This window comes from Gymnodraco acuticeps, unplaced genomic scaffold (genome assembly GCF_902827175.1).
Source record: "Gymnodraco acuticeps unplaced genomic scaffold, fGymAcu1.1, whole genome shotgun sequence".
NCBI classification, from domain to species: domain Eukaryota; kingdom Metazoa; phylum Chordata; class Actinopteri; order Perciformes; family Bathydraconidae; genus Gymnodraco; species Gymnodraco acuticeps.
In genome coordinates, this window is record NW_022990583.1 from 4,452,696 (window position 1) to 4,470,123 (window position 17,428).

At 45.9% G+C, this 17,428-nt stretch overlaps 1 protein-coding gene across 2 annotated transcripts in view; it reads right to left on the minus strand.

Moving 5' to 3' along the window:
• The window catches only part of si:dkey-246i14.3 (ephrin-A4), a 38,449-nt gene that overhangs the window by 14,156 nt on the left and 6,865 nt on the right, over nucleotides 1-17,428 (minus strand). Inside the window, exon 2 of one of the 2 annotated variants that reach the window (XM_034227966.1) lies at nucleotides 5,910-6,096. The exons of the other annotated variant lie outside the window; for it this stretch is intronic. Within the exon in view, the coding sequence (XP_034083857.1) occupies nucleotides 5,910-5,938 (29 nt within the window). The 5' untranslated portion in view covers nucleotides 5,939-6,096. The remainder of the gene's footprint in view (nucleotides 1-5,909; nucleotides 6,097-17,428) is intronic. 2 annotated transcript variants of the gene reach the window in all.

The window sequence follows — 17,428 nt, forward strand, 5'->3', positions numbered from 1 at the left end:
ACACACACACACACACACACACACACACACACACACACACACACACACACACACACACACACACATCACACACACACACACACACACACACACACACACACAACACACACACACACACACACACACACACACACACACACACACACACACACACACACACACACACACACACACACACACACACACACACACACACACACACACTCCGCAGCCCGTTTACTCTTCATACCTGTGGTGCTTTTGAAGGCTTCTCCAAGACACAGAAATGTTTGCTTAGGTGCACCAGCCGTGGAAGTGTGGGTGTGTGCGTGAATGTGTAATAATAGACATGTGCTGTGTCAACATGCTGCCCCCCCCCGCGATGTCATTCATCTCAAGCTTCTTCCTCAGATTCCCCCCTCACCCAACTCCTGATTCATTACATTCCTCCTCCTCACCCCCTTCCTCTCTTGACCTCCTTCCTTATCTCTCCCCACTTTTGAGGCTGCATCTCATCCTGCTCTCCCTCCTATGTATGACTCCTCTCTATCCTACATTACCCCCCTTTTCCTCCCACAAGTCTCCAACCTTGGCCCGCGCCATATGCACGCCAGCAATTACAGAGACTGTGTGCTCTACTGTTGTCAAACTGTCAGGCCTCTTTCCATCCTCTTCCCTTCCTTCCTCCCTTCTCTGTGGCCCTGGTAGGCTTGGGTATGCCCTAATTACACTCAGCATCCTCCCCTACTGCCAGCCACCACACAGCAGAGCGGTGACAGAACAGGGGCATCATGGGAGCACCGAAGAGCTGAGGGTGTAAAAGAGCAGAGAGCTGGTGGAGTAGCCCATCAGCTGGAGAATGCTCTGGAAGCGGAGGATTGGTTTGGTCCAGAGCTGGAGCAAAAGGGGAGAGGGCAAAGACACAGCACACACACTCATGTGTGTTTGAGCACATGTGGGCATGAATGCACACACACATGTTCACACACTTTAGGCATACATACACAGAGACATGAAAGTACTTCAGGAGAATAAAACATGCTCTCCCCTCATGCCAGAGGGTGATCGGTGACACCCTTCTGAGCACTAGTGCAAGCTCTTGGTTGATACAAAAAAAGGAGCCGAATCAAAAAGAACACGCTGCGCCCTTCAATCGAGGACTTGAAAAGGCGAACATTTATCCTTTTTTTTTTATAATTGCAGGAAATGACATTAAAAATTGAAAAAATTGAACAACTAATGTGTGTCCATGTGTGTCCATGTGTGTCCATGTTAACGTGTGTGCACAGAGAAACATACATTCCTGTGTGTGTGTGTGTGTGTGTGTGTGTGTGTGTGTGTGTGTGTGTGTGTGTGTGTGTGTGTGGTTATAATGAAATGCAGGGGTTTGACTGTGGTAGAGACCTTTGATCCTTTAATATGAGAGAATAATTAAAGGAGCAACAATCCCACAACACGGCTTCAGGAATACAGAGCAGATACTCGATCACGCAGAGCAGCTGCGTACTATGCATACTGAATACACTTGGGTACTTAATGCATATACTGCACATAAACATGCGAGCAACAAATATTCCGCTACAATACAAATGCTAATATCACACTGTACCATGCATCCCAAATGAATGTATACTGTAGATGATGTGGATTTAATAAACGCGTTCATGCCTGTGATGGAACGATAAGAAGCCCACAGTTAAAGTCTGTTGCTCCCTTGAAGGGACGACGGGAGACAGAGAGGCTTAGAGGAGCCTCAGTTCTTCCCATGGTAAATCACAGCAGGCGGATCGCTAACTCGGCTCACTATGGTGACTGGGCACAGTACGTTTCTGTGGTCACTGTGCCTTGGCGGGGCATAGCGTGACACAGCTTCAGCCTCTGTGGTGCTGTAGTAACACTTCAGCTAAAATGGGAGGATGTGTGTTGCTCTCGAGGAGGAGGACTTTGTGAAATGTTATTGTATATTTCAGTTTTGGTACACCAGATGGGTGGGGTTAGCCGTTAACAGATGACAGCTGAGTCATTAATCTTGATGAATAAAATAATGTCATCTTTGACATACTGATTGCATTAGTATTCTGGGTGTCACGGTTTAGTTAATCCAACTAGTCATCTCAATTTGAACTGATACTTTTTCTGGAATGGCTTTGCTATGTGGTTTTGCCTGCTGAAACAAAGTCAATCTGTGCTTTCAATACTGTGGTGAACACAAAAATGTGGACTGCCGACCAACTTCACATTGTTGCGCCTCTCCCAGTCTTTAAGGAAAAACTGAATCGGGACTTACTGCCAGACTAAACTGTTCCACAAACTGGAACAACGTGCAGTTGTTGGAATTGGCGGGGGTTGTTGGAACAAAAATGCATCTTGAAGAAACTGTAACCAACCACAGCAGCCAACTACACTAACTAACCGTGTTCCTAACCTTTCAACCACAGCTGTTTTGTAGACACTTAATAACAACTTCAGCTGAGCAGTTTTATGGTGACATCTTGTACATCTGAAAGAATTACATGGATACATCTCTCAACACAAGAGAGGGATTGGAGAAAACTGTACACATTTTGTTGCTGGGCAGGTGAAGAAGACGAGGCTCTAGAAGTCTTTCCATGGGAATAACAACACTGTACTGTGGGGGAAAGCTGCTGGAAAGTATGAGAGAAGTTCAAAACAAAAAAGCCCAAAGATGGTACAGGAGGAAAGAAGGAACAGGGCAGAGAACAAGAGAATACTCTTTCTCTTCAAAGCTTTAATGACCTCCTGCTCCAGAGGCTATCCTATCTTCAGAGAGAGAAACAAGAGGAATAGGACACCTGTAGCTCCTCATGAGTCAGACATGAGAGGGAGAGAGAGAGACTTTAACTCGGAAAAATATGTCTTTCTTTTGTTCCCCATCTCTTCTCTCCTGCTCAATCTTATGCTGCGCTGTTGTAAAATGGAACAGAATCAGGGCAACCCCACCTCCCCCCTCCCCTAGCCATGCCCCCCCCTCTTTGCCCACACAAAGCCATGCTGTGTCCGGAGCCTAAACACCAATGTTGTGTCTAACCTGGTGCTTACTCCCCTCAACGCGCACAAACAAGGACTTCCCCCCCTACCTCTGACCATCTGGGGCCCCCCACAACCCCGCCTGCCCAGTTGGCAGAAATAAATCCCTTTACTAACCCCCTTCAACCTCACATCCCCGGGACGCTGTAGACCCTGTATTTTCAAAATGTAAGTGTCATCAAACTGAGGTAAAGGATGGTGATCAACCCCTCCTCACTGAGAGGGAAAAGGGACTTAAGGGGAACAAGCTGTTGCTCTTATCTACCGTTTCCTGTTTGGTGGGCCTATGTTCATGTTTTCATGTACGTGTGCTTCCTTCAAGGTCAGAAGGAAGTGTATCTCCCCGCTACACCAGACCTTTTGCTTTCTTTTCCATGACTCCTAATTTCGAAATGTGGACGGTATGTGAACTTCCCTCCTCCATTTTCCCCTCATCCGTATCCATCCACTTGAGTGTGCGTTTTTTCTTTCTATGCAGGTTCTGAGCACACAGATCTGGGTGGCTTTACGACCTCTGATAAACACTTCCCTGGGGGAAGCCCTGTGCTAACAGACAATCCTAATGCATCTGCCCTCATAAATGGGAGAAGGATAAGAACATCAGTGCACACAGACATTGCAAAGCATCGTATATATATATGAATTTGGTGCATAAGCGTTGGTGACAATGGCTGTATGTGTATAGCCTGGAGGAAGTGATTGGTTGCACCCTTCTTGCCCTGCAGGCTCCATTAAAGGAAGATGCATGGGCATTCAAACTGTTAGGATCAGCAGGCTGCCCCGTGGACCCACAAACACACACACACACACACACACCTGCTGCTTCAGGCCCTGAGGGACCCTATTTTCTGCCTGTTACGGCATAGGTCCTCCTCTGTGTGCGTGTGTGGTCATTCTGTGGGTATCAGCATCACAAGAGGATGTATAGCTCGGCCGTCAGGGCTGAGTAAAATTGCATGATTTGGGTCTGCAGGACCTATCAGTATGGAAACCATTCCATCGGAACCGTTTTGATACGGCTGCAGGTCTGCAGAAACCATCACAGCCTCTACGTGGCAGCGCCGTCATGCACGCTCTCCATGTGTGGTCCATTCCGATCCAAAAATAAGCTTTCCAGCAACTTTTCTAGGAGGTATGAAATTACTGTCCACAATATAAACGGACAAAGACTGCAGTCTGACAGTCTGAGGCTCCCTTTTCTTTTCGCCACTTGACCGAAAAACAGTGCAAATGTTGCCCACCAGCGGGGCAGCAGCTGTGAGCGCTCAGACTTGACTCTCTCACCTGCTCAGCGTGGAGGCCACACTTGGAGGCAGAGTGCTAGAGAGAAAGGGCACAATCAGAAGAGGTTCGGCCCTCACGCAGATAATAATGACGGGAAAGTGTGCGGCAAAAGAAATGCGGATGGGCGAGATCATGGTGCACGCACAGAAAGGGGCGTGTGAGGGGGCAAATAAGGTCAGACGTGCCGTTGCCAGGACAACAACAAATCCAAGGCTGGGATTGGTGCCAAGCCAGCGCCCCACCCATCCATCCTCTCCTTCCATACGTCTTTTTTTCCTGCATCTCTCTGTCGGACAGCCTTAACCTCAGAGTAATGAGTGCTCTCCATGTTTCTGCAGTCTAAATGCAGCTGCAGTGTAAATACAGGGCTGATCTGTGCAGGTGCCAGGCTCCGATACATAAACCTGAATATAGCTACCGTACCTCACCGCTCAGACACTGACAGACAGAGGAGGGGGGGCAGTGACAGCCATGATGGGTGGACACAAAAAGCCATGATTCAAACTATGTACAAAATCTATCAAAGTGTATTGCTACAAAGTGGCAGCTGGGCTGATCCACAGTGTCAACATAATTTGTCTCGTCTTTTGTACCAACTTCATACACAGTGTCAAAGCAGATAAGACTAGCCAAATAAAGAGAGTTGATGAATGAATGTTCACTTTAAAGTGAATAACACTGACACAAGGGTTGGTCATATTGGTTTCATGCCAATTGGGCAGGTGGTGTAGGACAGAGAGGACACCGGGAGATCTTTTTGCTTTTAAATAAAAAATATATATATTAAGATAAATACAAAACAGAGAAAAAAGTGTTTATTTTAAAGCCGGCTTTAGACTGCACATTTGAATCATACATCGTATCTGTTGTTTTAAAGCTGAAACAATATTTTTTTTCTGTCAACGGAGAGAAAAAAATCCAGAAATATAATGTTCTGTTATATATCATTATAGATTGAATATATTTGGATTTAAGTTAATAGAATGTAACCATAATGGAATTATTAAAGCTTTAAAGAGGTCACGTTGGGCTTTAGGAAATGTTTTACTAATTTTTGAAAATGTTTTACTACCAAAAGTTATTCTGATACAGATAAAAGGATAATCAAATATAATCATTGCAACCCTAAGTTGGTTAGATCCAACTTGCCATACCCGTTCCTCTTTCAATGAATCTTGTATCTTTGTCTGCATCTTTGACAAAGATAATTTAAAATCAAACCCTTTTAAACAGTGACATTTATTTTAAATGTTTGGCGAATATTGCATGTTGCTTATTGGCAACGTTTCATAGTTTTATATATATTTTCGTATCCCTATCGAGTCCCAACGTCTTAGCAGTATACGTTCTACACCCCCATCTGTTATATTAACTATACTTAACTACACTTATCTGTGTCTCAGGTCAGCAGGTCCCACCTGTGTAAGTAGGTTAAGGAGGACATGCCAGCAACGCCCCTTAAAACAACCACATACACACACACACTTTAACTCAGATACACTCTTCACTATAGTGAAAAGGGCGCTCACAAAGCAAATACACTGAGCCAATAAATCAGAGTTGGCTTTGAGAATCCATCATTTACTAAGTGGGTCAACCTTCTGATGCCGTCGACACTCTTTCCCATTCTTGCACTGTGTTTTTGTCTCTCTCCATGATGTGAAGGTCAATGCTGGATAGGCAACATAGACCGTTAAACCCAGGTATGCATTCCCTCTGCCTTCAACTCAGCGTCGGCTCATTGGCTAGTTGTTAGGAATGGCCAGTCCAAGGGCTGGATCTGTCCTTCAGCCAGACACACACACACACACACACACACAAGACATGTCAATGAAAGCTGCTAATACAGCCAAGAGGCCTGAATTATTTAAAGACAGAGAAGGAGTGCAAAGGAGAATATGGAGAGAGAGAGAGAGAGAGAGAGAGAGAGAGAGAGAGAGAGAGAGAGAGAGAGAGAGAGAGAGAGAGAGAGATGGGAGAGGCACACGAGTTAGGGAGTAAATAGAGTGGCAGCCTGCTCTTCCCGTCTCTCTGACTCATGGAGAACTTATTTAAAAACTTCTATACTTGCTTTCACTCCCATCTGCTTTCTCCCACCCCATCTTCAGCAGGTCTCATTTCCTCCCTCTGTCAGAGTGTCTACACACCTTCTCCCTCCATTGCTTCTTCCACCACCATTTCACCCACTTCGCCCTCCCTCCCTCCCTCCCCACTCTGTATTTTTCTCTGTTTATCTAAGCACTTTCACGGTCACTGCTTTGGAATCCCAGGAGACTAAACTGGCCCCCTCTTCCCCCCCCTCGCAGACGATCCATGCTTCTCCCTCCCTCTCCATCTTTCTCCGTCACAACCGTTAAGATTCGTATCGCTCTGTGCATCAGGGATATGGAAGGTCCCCCCTATTCCCCCTCAAGGCAGCCAGCTTTGTCCTGTTCTAGTCACGCACAGCCAGCCACTCGCCCCCACCCTCTCACACGAACACATATTCACACCAGAGACAGGACACTCACACTGACGTCTAATACCAATCAGCTGGAAATAGAATTATTGAGACATTTGAACAAAATCTGCCTATTTGGTTTCAAGGCTACTATACTATGTGTTATTTATAACTTAATACAGCATATTCACTTTAGCACATGAGCATTAGCTTATCCATTGCTTTGCAGCGTGTGAAACTGAATTCTTGGTTTTAATATTTGAGCTGGTATTGGATGCCATTATCTGCCTCAAAGCCGGATGCCACTGAATTTCTTAGAAAGGCCAGTTGAGTTCCACAACACTGATGAAGGGTTTAAGACACAATAAGAAGGAAGAAGGGGGAGGTGGATTTAGGAGGGGAAGGAAGTAGTGAGGGTCAACAGGAGAGGTGCAGACGGCAGTCTGACATATAGTGTGAACAACAGCTGGGCGCTGGACTGGGATTAAATGATTAATTTGGGATTAAAATGGACTGGTCTCTACTTTAAAGTAATCAACCACAATGACCCAAAAGTGACACGCACAGAGTACAGTGTGGCAGAGTGTGGTGAGCAGGTTTTTTTCATAGTAACAGACTAAGTCCACTGTAAATCCACTAAGCAAACTAAGCAAATACCACAGTAAAACCTGCAACGTATTCAGTATCTACCTTTTTTTTTAAACAAAACCGTTCTAAACTTTTTTCGTTCTGAAAAGAAATCCATCAGTGAAACTCCTCAAATGTAAAAAGTAGCGAGTAAGGCGTTTTCTGACTTTCATGACTAGGCATTTGTCACTGAGTGTATTTTAGGTGAGCACACATTAATTCCACAATCATAAACACGCAGCAGTGTTTTGAGAAGCGTGCTGCGTACAAGAACTCAATTTCCAGTTGAATAGGAGAGCAATGAGATTCATGAGTTCTCCTGCTACAAGGCCACCGCTATGGAGATTTGGGACAAGGCTATTTTCCCCTCTTCCATTCAGAACAACCCTAGCAACAAATCTCAGGATGCTCCCAGACTGTAAATTATAGCCATCTGATCATTTCTGATGAATATAACAAAACATATTTTTGGACAGTGACAGAGCAATTAATAAAAAATGACAGTTTACTTAAAGAAATCTGTAAAAAAATACGCAATTTAATCAACTTAGCCCCTTATTGTGTATTGTGTGTATTGTGTGTATTGTGTGTATGTCCCCACTCTGCATACTAACGTGTCAGCAGCCTGTCAGTGTAGTAGATGGTAAGTAGTGGCGGCCGGCCCATAGGGGTGCTAGGGGCGCCGCCCCACCTCTTCCCACATACAAAAAAAAAAATAAAAAAAAAAATTAAATTAAAAATATATATATTTAAAAAAAAAAATATATATATATATATATATATTTTATATTTTTATTTTTAATGAACAAGGTCAATATCATACAATTGGCATCAGTAAAATGTATAATCTACGATAAAATCTCGTTTAAAATCGTGTTACGATGTCTAAAGTTACTGATAAGTCACATGTTTCATGCCTGGCCTTGCCCGTGGCATTAGTTTATCATTACCGGGCGCCGTGCAAGGAGCCCCCGAGCCAAACAGCAGCAACCAGCACATTGCAAAAGTCTCAATAGTAAACTGTGCCGCCGAAACATAATTTCAGCCAATCAGCGCCGTCAAATATTTTGGTCACGAGGGCGCTCACGTTGGCGCCCACGTTGCTTACGTGCGTTGACGTGAGTTGTTTTTTAGACTTGTGAGTGACCAAGGTGTTGGATGAGTTGGATGAGAATGGCTTCGTGTGCAGGTGGAGTCGCCGGACCTCGGTCCCCGCCCAATTCCGTTCAAGAGCTAATCTCCAATCCTTTCGAAAGGAGAAGTTTGGGAGATAAACTGTTGCTTAAAGACCTTGGACCGGACCAACCCGATTTGTATATATCGCAGCAAGCTCGTGAAAAAGACAAAACGTATCAACGAGGCTTCTCACGTAGCTGGTACACCAGAAAGGCATGGCTAGCTGGATGCAAACAGGTAAATGCTGTCTTTTGTTTCCCATGCTTGCTCTTCAAACAGCCGGGGACAGATACGATCTGTTCAGAAACTAGACAAAAGTTAAACAAGTACAAACCACAGACTGCCTGTGTCATGGCGAATACAGTCGCTGGTTTATTTATGTCTGTATAGGCCGTTGTTGTGAGTGTGGACGGTCGGAGCATATATAACGTTAGCTTAGCCAAGCTCCATTTAGAAAACATGCAATTTAAAAGGGTTTTTTGCCTGCCGTCTGTCTGCAGACTTGTCAAAGCATTAATTCATGGTTTTTACTAACCGGTATCAGTATGTTGTTACTTCGGCATCATTTTGAAACGTGTATTACAATTAAATCACGGTAAAATATGTTCATCTTGTTGTAGTTGTAGCCCCCTTGCCAGCGATTCTCTCTCTAGTTTAGCATACTCAGCCCGACTCAGCCTGGTTGTTACTGGCCCTAGAACCACGATTTTATGGGGCCAGAAAAACTGTGAATTAGGACCCGCTAGCAAGTACTAGGCCAAGTGGAAACGCAACCAAAAACGGGCCCCGCAAGGCTCGGCACTGTCTGTGTCTTGGCGAATACAGTCGCTGGTTTATTTATGTCTGTAGGCCGTTGTTATGAGTGTGGAGTGAGCATATACAACGTTAGCTTAGCCTGGTCGACCCAATCTCCATTCAGAAAACAAGCATTCTAAAAGGTTTTTCGCCTGCCGTCTGTCTGCAGACTTGTCAAAGCATTAATTCATGGTTTTTACTAACCGGTATCAGTATGTTGTTACGTCGGCATCATTTAGAAACGTGTATTACAATTTAATCACGGTAAAATATGTTCATTTTGTTGTAGTTGTAGCTCTCGAGCCAGCGCGTCTTGTTTGAATGATGCGAGTAAACACAGCTGGCAGCCGCGGTGAAACTCGAGCGACTAGAGCGATGCGATAGGAGCGTTTATGCTACGTTCACACCGGAAGCGATGCGAATATTCACTTCGCTCTAAACGCTCCTATCGCATCGCTCTAGTCGCTCGAGTTTCACCGCGGCTGCCAGCTGTGTTTATTCGCATCATTCAAACAAGACGCGCTGGCTCGGGAGCTACAACTACAACAAAATGAACATATTTTACCGTGATTAAATTGTAATACACGTTTCTAAATGATGCCGACGTAACAACATACAAAAGCAGCTGCAGAACTGCTTCAGCCCCATCAGAGCGAAAGATCTGGCGATAGAGGACCCCACTCCTCTCAACTAACCGGTCCTATTGGCGGAGCAGTGCCAATGCTTGCCGGGACAACTGCTTCCTCTCATCATTGCTTGGACGCTGCCTCCTTCTCCAGAACACCAAGAGTTCCTGAAGGACGGGGTCGGCTTGCTGAAGTGCCTCCATATCAGACTGTGTATGATGAGGCAAGGCTATGACAGCTGCTTGGGTTGCCTGTGCTACTGGCAAGGCTTGCCGTAAAGGCAAGGGGAGCGAGGTGCTAGGGAGCATAGCTTCAAGATCTTGCACCCCTGGTGGGTGCTGACCGGACAGGGCATCAGCATTTCCATTACTTCTACCAGAGCGGTACTTAATCTCAAAGTCGAAAGACGCAAGTTGGGCTGCCCAACGTTGTTCAGTGGCTCCAAGCTTTGCCGTGGACAGGTGGCTAAGGGGATTGTTGTCAGTGAAGACAACACATTTATGACCAAGCAGATATTCCCTAAATTTCTCAGTCATGGCCCACTTGAGCCCCAAGAACTCCAGCCTCATAGAGCTGTAGTTGGCAGAATTGCGTTCCGTGGGCCTCAGACCTCTGCTGGCATAAGCTATGGGCCTGACCTTACCACCTTGCTCCTGTGATAGCACAGCTCCGAGGCCACCAAAGCTTGCGTCGACCTCCAGAATGAATGGGAGGGAGAAGTCGGCATAGGTAAGCACAGGTGCCGTGGTGAGCTTTGTCTTGAGAGCCTCAAAGCTCCTATAATAATAATAATAATAATAATAATAATAATTTCAATTTATATAGCGCCTTTCACGAAACCCAAGGACGCTTTACAATGGGAAGTAACAAAACAAAAAGTAATAATAATCATACAGATACATAGGCTGAAGAAAACAAAACAGGAACAGGTTGCTGAGTACTGTATATTAGTTGAGGTCAAAGGCCTGAGTGAACAGATGGTGTTTGAGGTGTTTTTTGAAGGTGTCCAGAGTGTCTGCATTCCTGATTGCAGAGGGGAGAGAATTCCAGCGACACTGAAGGTTCTGTTGCCAAATGTTTTCAGCTTGGAGCGCTGGATGGAGAGCAGCCCTTTGTCAGAGGACCGCAGGTGACGAGAGGGGGTGTAGGGCTGAAGGAGGTCAGAGATGTATGGAGGGGCTAGGGAGTGGAGAGATTTGTAAGTTAGCAGGAGGAGTATGACACTCCTCAGTCCAGTTCCCAGCAATTTCACGCTCTGATCTCCTTTTGGACTTGGTGCCTCCCAACTCAGCCACCAACGTATGTAGAGGGGCCGCCAATTTGGCAAAGCCCTCCACAAACCTACGGTAGTAACTGGCAAAACCAAGGAACGACCGCAGTCCAGAGATGGTAGTGGGGGGCTGCCAACTGGCTACCACCTCCTGTTTGCTGGGATCAGTAGAGACACCCTGGTCAGAAATCACATGGCCCAGGTAACGCACCTCTCGCTGGAAGAAAGCACACTTTGATAGCTTAGCCTTTAAGCCCTCATGCTGTAGCCTTCTCAGCACGACCTCCAACCTCTCAAGATGTTGATCCACGGTGGAAGAGAATACCACGATGTCATCAAGGTATAAAAGCAAAGATTGGCATTGTTGGTCCCCGAAGATCCGCTGCATCAATCTTTGGAAGGTGCCAGAAGCATTGCAGAGTCCAAAGGGCATCCGATTCCACTCAAAGAGGCCAAACGGGGTGCAAAACGCAGTTTTTGGCCGGTCTGCTTCTGCAACTGGTACCTGGTTATACCCACTGGCTAAATCCATAGTGGAAAACCAGCTGGCACCGGTCAGCGCATCAAGGGACTCTTCGATTCGAGGGAGAGGAAAAGCATCTTTCCTGGTTTTGCTGTTTAGCTGCCTGTAGTCTACGCACATGTGCAGGCTGCCATCTTTCTTTTCCACTAGCACGATGGGGGATGCGTAGGGGCTGCAACTCTCTCTTATGATCTGTGACTCAAGAAGTTGGTTGATGTGCTCCTTCACTACCTCGTACTCAGACGGGGGAATGCGCCTATAGCGTTGCTTCACGGGGACGTCATCAAGAAGAGGGATGTCATGAGAGATCAAGGTGGTGCAACCCAAGTCCCCTTCGTGAGCAGAAAAGACAGATGTGTGCTTTGTCAAAAGAGACTGTACCTTAACCTGTTCTTCAGCAGGCAAGGAAGACAGGTCCAGAGCATCCAGCTGGTCAGGCACAGAGGGAAAGGCAGCCTGGGATGCCACTCTGGCCACACTAGATGATACTTCGGTGACACCAACAGGCAAGTTAACCAGCCTAACGTCATCGAGTGTGCCTATCAGTGTGCGGGGATAGAGCAACACGTCAACGGAGCCTACGTTCACAATAGGAATATAGGCGGTGCCCCTTTCCACCCGAACCAGAGCTGGAGAGGCAAGCAATCCAGCCGGAAGACCCGAATCCAAGGGCTCAAATAACACAGTGCCACTTGAGTACTGCTCTGAGCATGTGGCTGCAACAATCTTCATCATGCCACCAGGGATACGACAAACCTTCCTTCCACGCACTTTTAGCCCTCCTGAGACGCCAGGGGGGGGCTGCACACTGGACTGATGGCATTTTTGCAAAGCCTCAATGAATGACTGGGGGGCCTCAGATACAGAAGGTAAGGAAAACAAGGCCAACCCATGCTGTCCAAAGAGCTCTTGATAACATCTGCGAATGATGTTCATCCCCAAGATACCAGGGACTGCAGAAGAGACACCACCGGGGGGGTCCTTGACCACCAACACGCCACAGCTTGCCATTACCTTTCCACATAGCTCAACGTCCAGCTCCAAGTAGCCGATGTAAGGGATGGCTAACCCATTGGCTGCCCTGAGCTGCAGCCAGTGACAAGATTGAAGCTTCTCTTGGCCCCAAGGCTCAAAGTGCTGAAGGAAAAAGCTCTCTGTGACGGTGGACACCATGGACCCAGTATCCACCAAGCAAGGAACCATAACTCCCCCCATGCTGACATCTAAATGTGGACAAGACGACATGAGCTTAAAAGCTTCTCCTGAGCCTGTGACTCCACCCCCCGAACTGTGGCTTTGTAATTCGGCGGGCGCTAGTTTTCCGATGGCTGAGTGAAACGGCGCTGCCCGCTAGACTGTTGAGCAGGTGAGGACGGTCGAGCACGAACAGCAGCACGTACCCCATCGCACTCTCTGGCTAAATGACCGGGTAGCTGGCAACGTCTGCAAATTATGGGGCCCCTATAGGGGGCGCGACTGTGCAGCTGAGAGTCCTGGAAACGAGAAATGTTTTGAGTAAGTGTGTTAAGCTGCTCTTGCTGGAGTTTTAGCATCTCTCTCATCTCACTCAGTTCAGACACCTGGGAGCCAGTCACCACCTGAGGACCACCCTGAACTCCATACTGTAGACCAAGAACTAAAGGGACAGAGTGACTTCGGCCCCTATTAGCACCAGGCAAACCCTCCCGCTCCCACCTGATTGCTTCTGCCCTGGCATCAAGTAATGCTGCAGTAGGTTGCCGACGTATAAACTGTTTTAACTCACGTCGCAATGCACCGTCAATGACATGCTCTACAAATTGGTCGTGCAGCAAAACCTCTGCATTAGGCATATTGTCAGGCGCCCGCTGCTTTACAGACGACATAAGACTAAGCAACGCAAGGGAGAATTCCTGCAAAGTCTCCCCTTCTTGCTGTCGTCGGGAGAAGAAAGCCTCTTGTAAAGCTACGTAAGAATCAGAACAACCATACAGCTCTTGCAACACAGCAAGGACTTTAACAGGGTCTTCCCGCTCAGCACTTGAACGGTATTTTATCTCATCACGGGCCTCTCCTTCGAGATGGTCAAACAGGAAAAATGCCTGATCGGATATAGCCAAACGGCGCGCTCTCATACAAGCCTGTATTTCCTCAATCCATTCTGTCAAACCTATTCCTGATCTTCCCCTAAACATGGGACATTTCCTGTCTCGGGGCACAAAAACCAGTCTCTCCGCTGAAGGGGCACTAGCATGGGAAAGAACAGAAGTTGGCGGAGCAGCAAGGAGAGGTGCAGCATTAGGACCAGTCACCGCCGCAGCCTGTTCCTGCCACAGCCTCTCATTGTCTGCTTTTAACTGCGCAACTAAATCCCTCAATTCTTGTAACTCTTCCTCCATAGCTACACCGTTCCAAATTTAAATGGGGAGATAGGGCGACAAAATGGACAGGAAATACACGATAATAAACACTGTGACTTACCACAGGTCCACAAGAAACCAGCTGCTGTTTTGCTTCGGAACACAATATAAAACAATTATTTAAAGGCATAAAACAATTGTTTCTTACAACCACAAAAATAAAGAACAATCGAAACACACGTCTCTGTTCAAGCAAAGAGTAGATCCTGCCGACAACGCCAGTTTGTAGCAGTGGCCGCAGAATAAATATATTAATTTAACAGTTTGATTGAACCACGTCTCTTGTTCCATGAGTAACCGAACCTGTGTGTCCTAGTGACTTAAAACTTGTCACATTTCCCTGGGTGAAATTCCCGGGGTGGCGTTGTCGGACTTAGTGGTTTAACAAAACTGTTAAATTAATATATTTATTCTGCGGCCACTGCTACACTAAGGTAGACCGTCTACATCCAGGACATGGTTAAACCGTACACCCCAGCGCGTGCACTACGCTCTGCATCAGCCAAACGACTCGTTGCGCCCTCGCTGCGAGGGGGACCCAAGTTCCCATCGGCGAAAACACGTGGGTTTGCTATCCTGGCTCCAAGATGGTGGAATGAGCTCCCCATTGACATCAGGACGGCAGATAGCTTGCACATCTTCCGGCGCAAACTGAAAACTCATCTCTTTCGACTCCACTTCGAGCGTTAGAACGATTAACGAAGCACTTTTATACCAATAAAGGACTGGCTTACCTAAAGCCAGTTGAGTAGCACTTGAAATGTTTGGCTCTATGAAACCTGATATACTTATATGATTCTGTTTTCTTCAAGGTTGTGTCTTCCTGGTCGAATGTACTTATTGTAAGTCGCTTTGGACAAAAGCGTCAGCTAAATGCAATGTAATGTAATGTAATGTAATGTCTACCTTAGCATCACTCAAAAGCAAACCAATACTGTACAGTTTGCACCATACCGCACTTATCTCGCGGCACAACTGCAGGTTGATCAAAGAAATAATTCTGGAAAAAAAAAACATTCCTTGAACTCATGACTAAAAGATTTGATTGGAACAAATGTTGAGAAAAAAAGAGTAGGAAGGGCAGAAAAAAGAACAACAAGGAAGCCGAGAGAAAAAATAGCAGTGAAATTACCAGGAGACGAGGATCAAGCTGAGCATTACTGCACACCCGGAGATCAAGTGGTGCTGGTTATTGCAACAAAAATAACACGTCTAAATATGCACACGCACACACGCGCACACACACACACACACACACACACACACACACACACACACACACACACACACACACACACACACACACACACACACACACACACACACACACACACACACACACACTACACACACACACACACACACACACACACACACACACACACACACACACACACACACACACACACACACACACACACACACACACACACACACACACACACACACACACACACACACACACACACACACACACACACACACACACACACACACACACACACACACACACACACACACACACACACACACACACACACACACACACACACACACACACACACACACACACACACGAATAAACTCATGATACCACATTCCAGTCATGCTTCGTCTTTGTTTAACTCAGGTAAAAGGACTCTACTGTAATTTTACAACATGATGCATACACTACTCAATATGCTTAGTCAACACGCACACAGCTACTACTCGTGTGTGTCTCTATACCACACCTGTATAAGAGCATCACAGAGCGAGTGTGTGTGAAACAGCCCCTGTGTGTGTGTTGGGACGGAGGGAGGGGAGGAGAAGGGGGTTGCTCCTCACGCCTGCTTTAGACAGTGATAGTAATTCCTGCTGACATCCTTTCTTCCCTCTCTCCCTCTCACCTCATCCCTCCTTCCCTCGGGGCCATCCTGAGCTGTTTTGGGAGTTGAAATCTGTTGACTCTTTCTCTACCATCCTCTGCTTTAACGCATTCTCCATCCCTCACTCCCTTCAGTGCAGGTCTAATGTTTTTATAATCTCTGGGGGCTGACGAGAAAAGGAAGCAGAAAGGGAATGTATATTCATATGTGGTGTGTGTGCGTGTGTGGTACGTGTATGCCAGCCCAAAAGGAAACAAAGAGGAGGAATGTGTGTTTCACATCACTGGGGGCTGGAAGGCTGTGCTGCCGTACTTCTGGGAGGCAAACAGCAAAATAATATTAGCTTTTGTTCCACCATGGAAAAATCGAGCGGACTCAAAATATGTTCACATTTGTCATGTGATCCATCGCCTCTGGAAATCACAAAGCACAGGATGAAAGGTGTTTTTCAGGAACTAGAAAAAGGTGCTGACAAAGCTCCTTTTTATGAGGTAACTGATAAGCAGAATAATTTTAATACACAAAAGTTACACACCTCCTTAACAAACACACATGTTCCCGCCCTTTGAGTATTTGTATCTAAGTGTTTCATTGTTGTGTCTAGAAGAAGTGTAGTGAAGCCGCTCTTTGTAGAAGGTTTATTAGTCCATAAAGTTTGGTCTTGTGTGAAGACGGCCGCTACTATCATTCTTATACAGCTTCTGGAGGCTCACCATCTCACACCGCACTGCAGCAAGCACATGACACGGCAACATATGTGCTGTAAAGGTGGATTTGTAGAATACATAATTAATAAAAAGTAATCAATAAATAAAGACTGACAAGCTGCCAGGTCAAAGATAACAACTTACATAAGCAAAACGTGAACTCCTGCAGTGTATTTTCTGCTTCTTACCGTTCAAGGAGTCATAGTAGATGTGATTTCATTTAAAGCAGAATAGCTTTTATCCTTCTTAAAAGTTCATAAATTGCAGAATGCCAACTCGTGTTTATTTCATGGAGGTAAGTCATGACATTTTACAATATTTTTTCAAAGTCAAATCCATAAAAAAGCATCAATTAAAAAGTATTCTCTTCTTCTACATTGTAACAATTATGAAAAAATAACAGTTCAAACAGATACCAGGTTCATTGAGTTGGTAGGTAAACCCGGCATCACTGAAGGCTGATATTAAAATATATTCAAATTTATCACAATCTGAAATTGTACAAGTGTGAAACTCACAAGGACACCTTAGCACTGTGTCTTCAAATCCGTGGCTTGTCAGATCAAATCAGTTTTAAAGATACAGGTTTTACGCCTTAAACTGATTTTCTTTCCTACCTGCTTTTAACAGGACTCATGTGGTGACCAAAACTAGTGTAAATGATCGCACAACGGGACACTATTAAT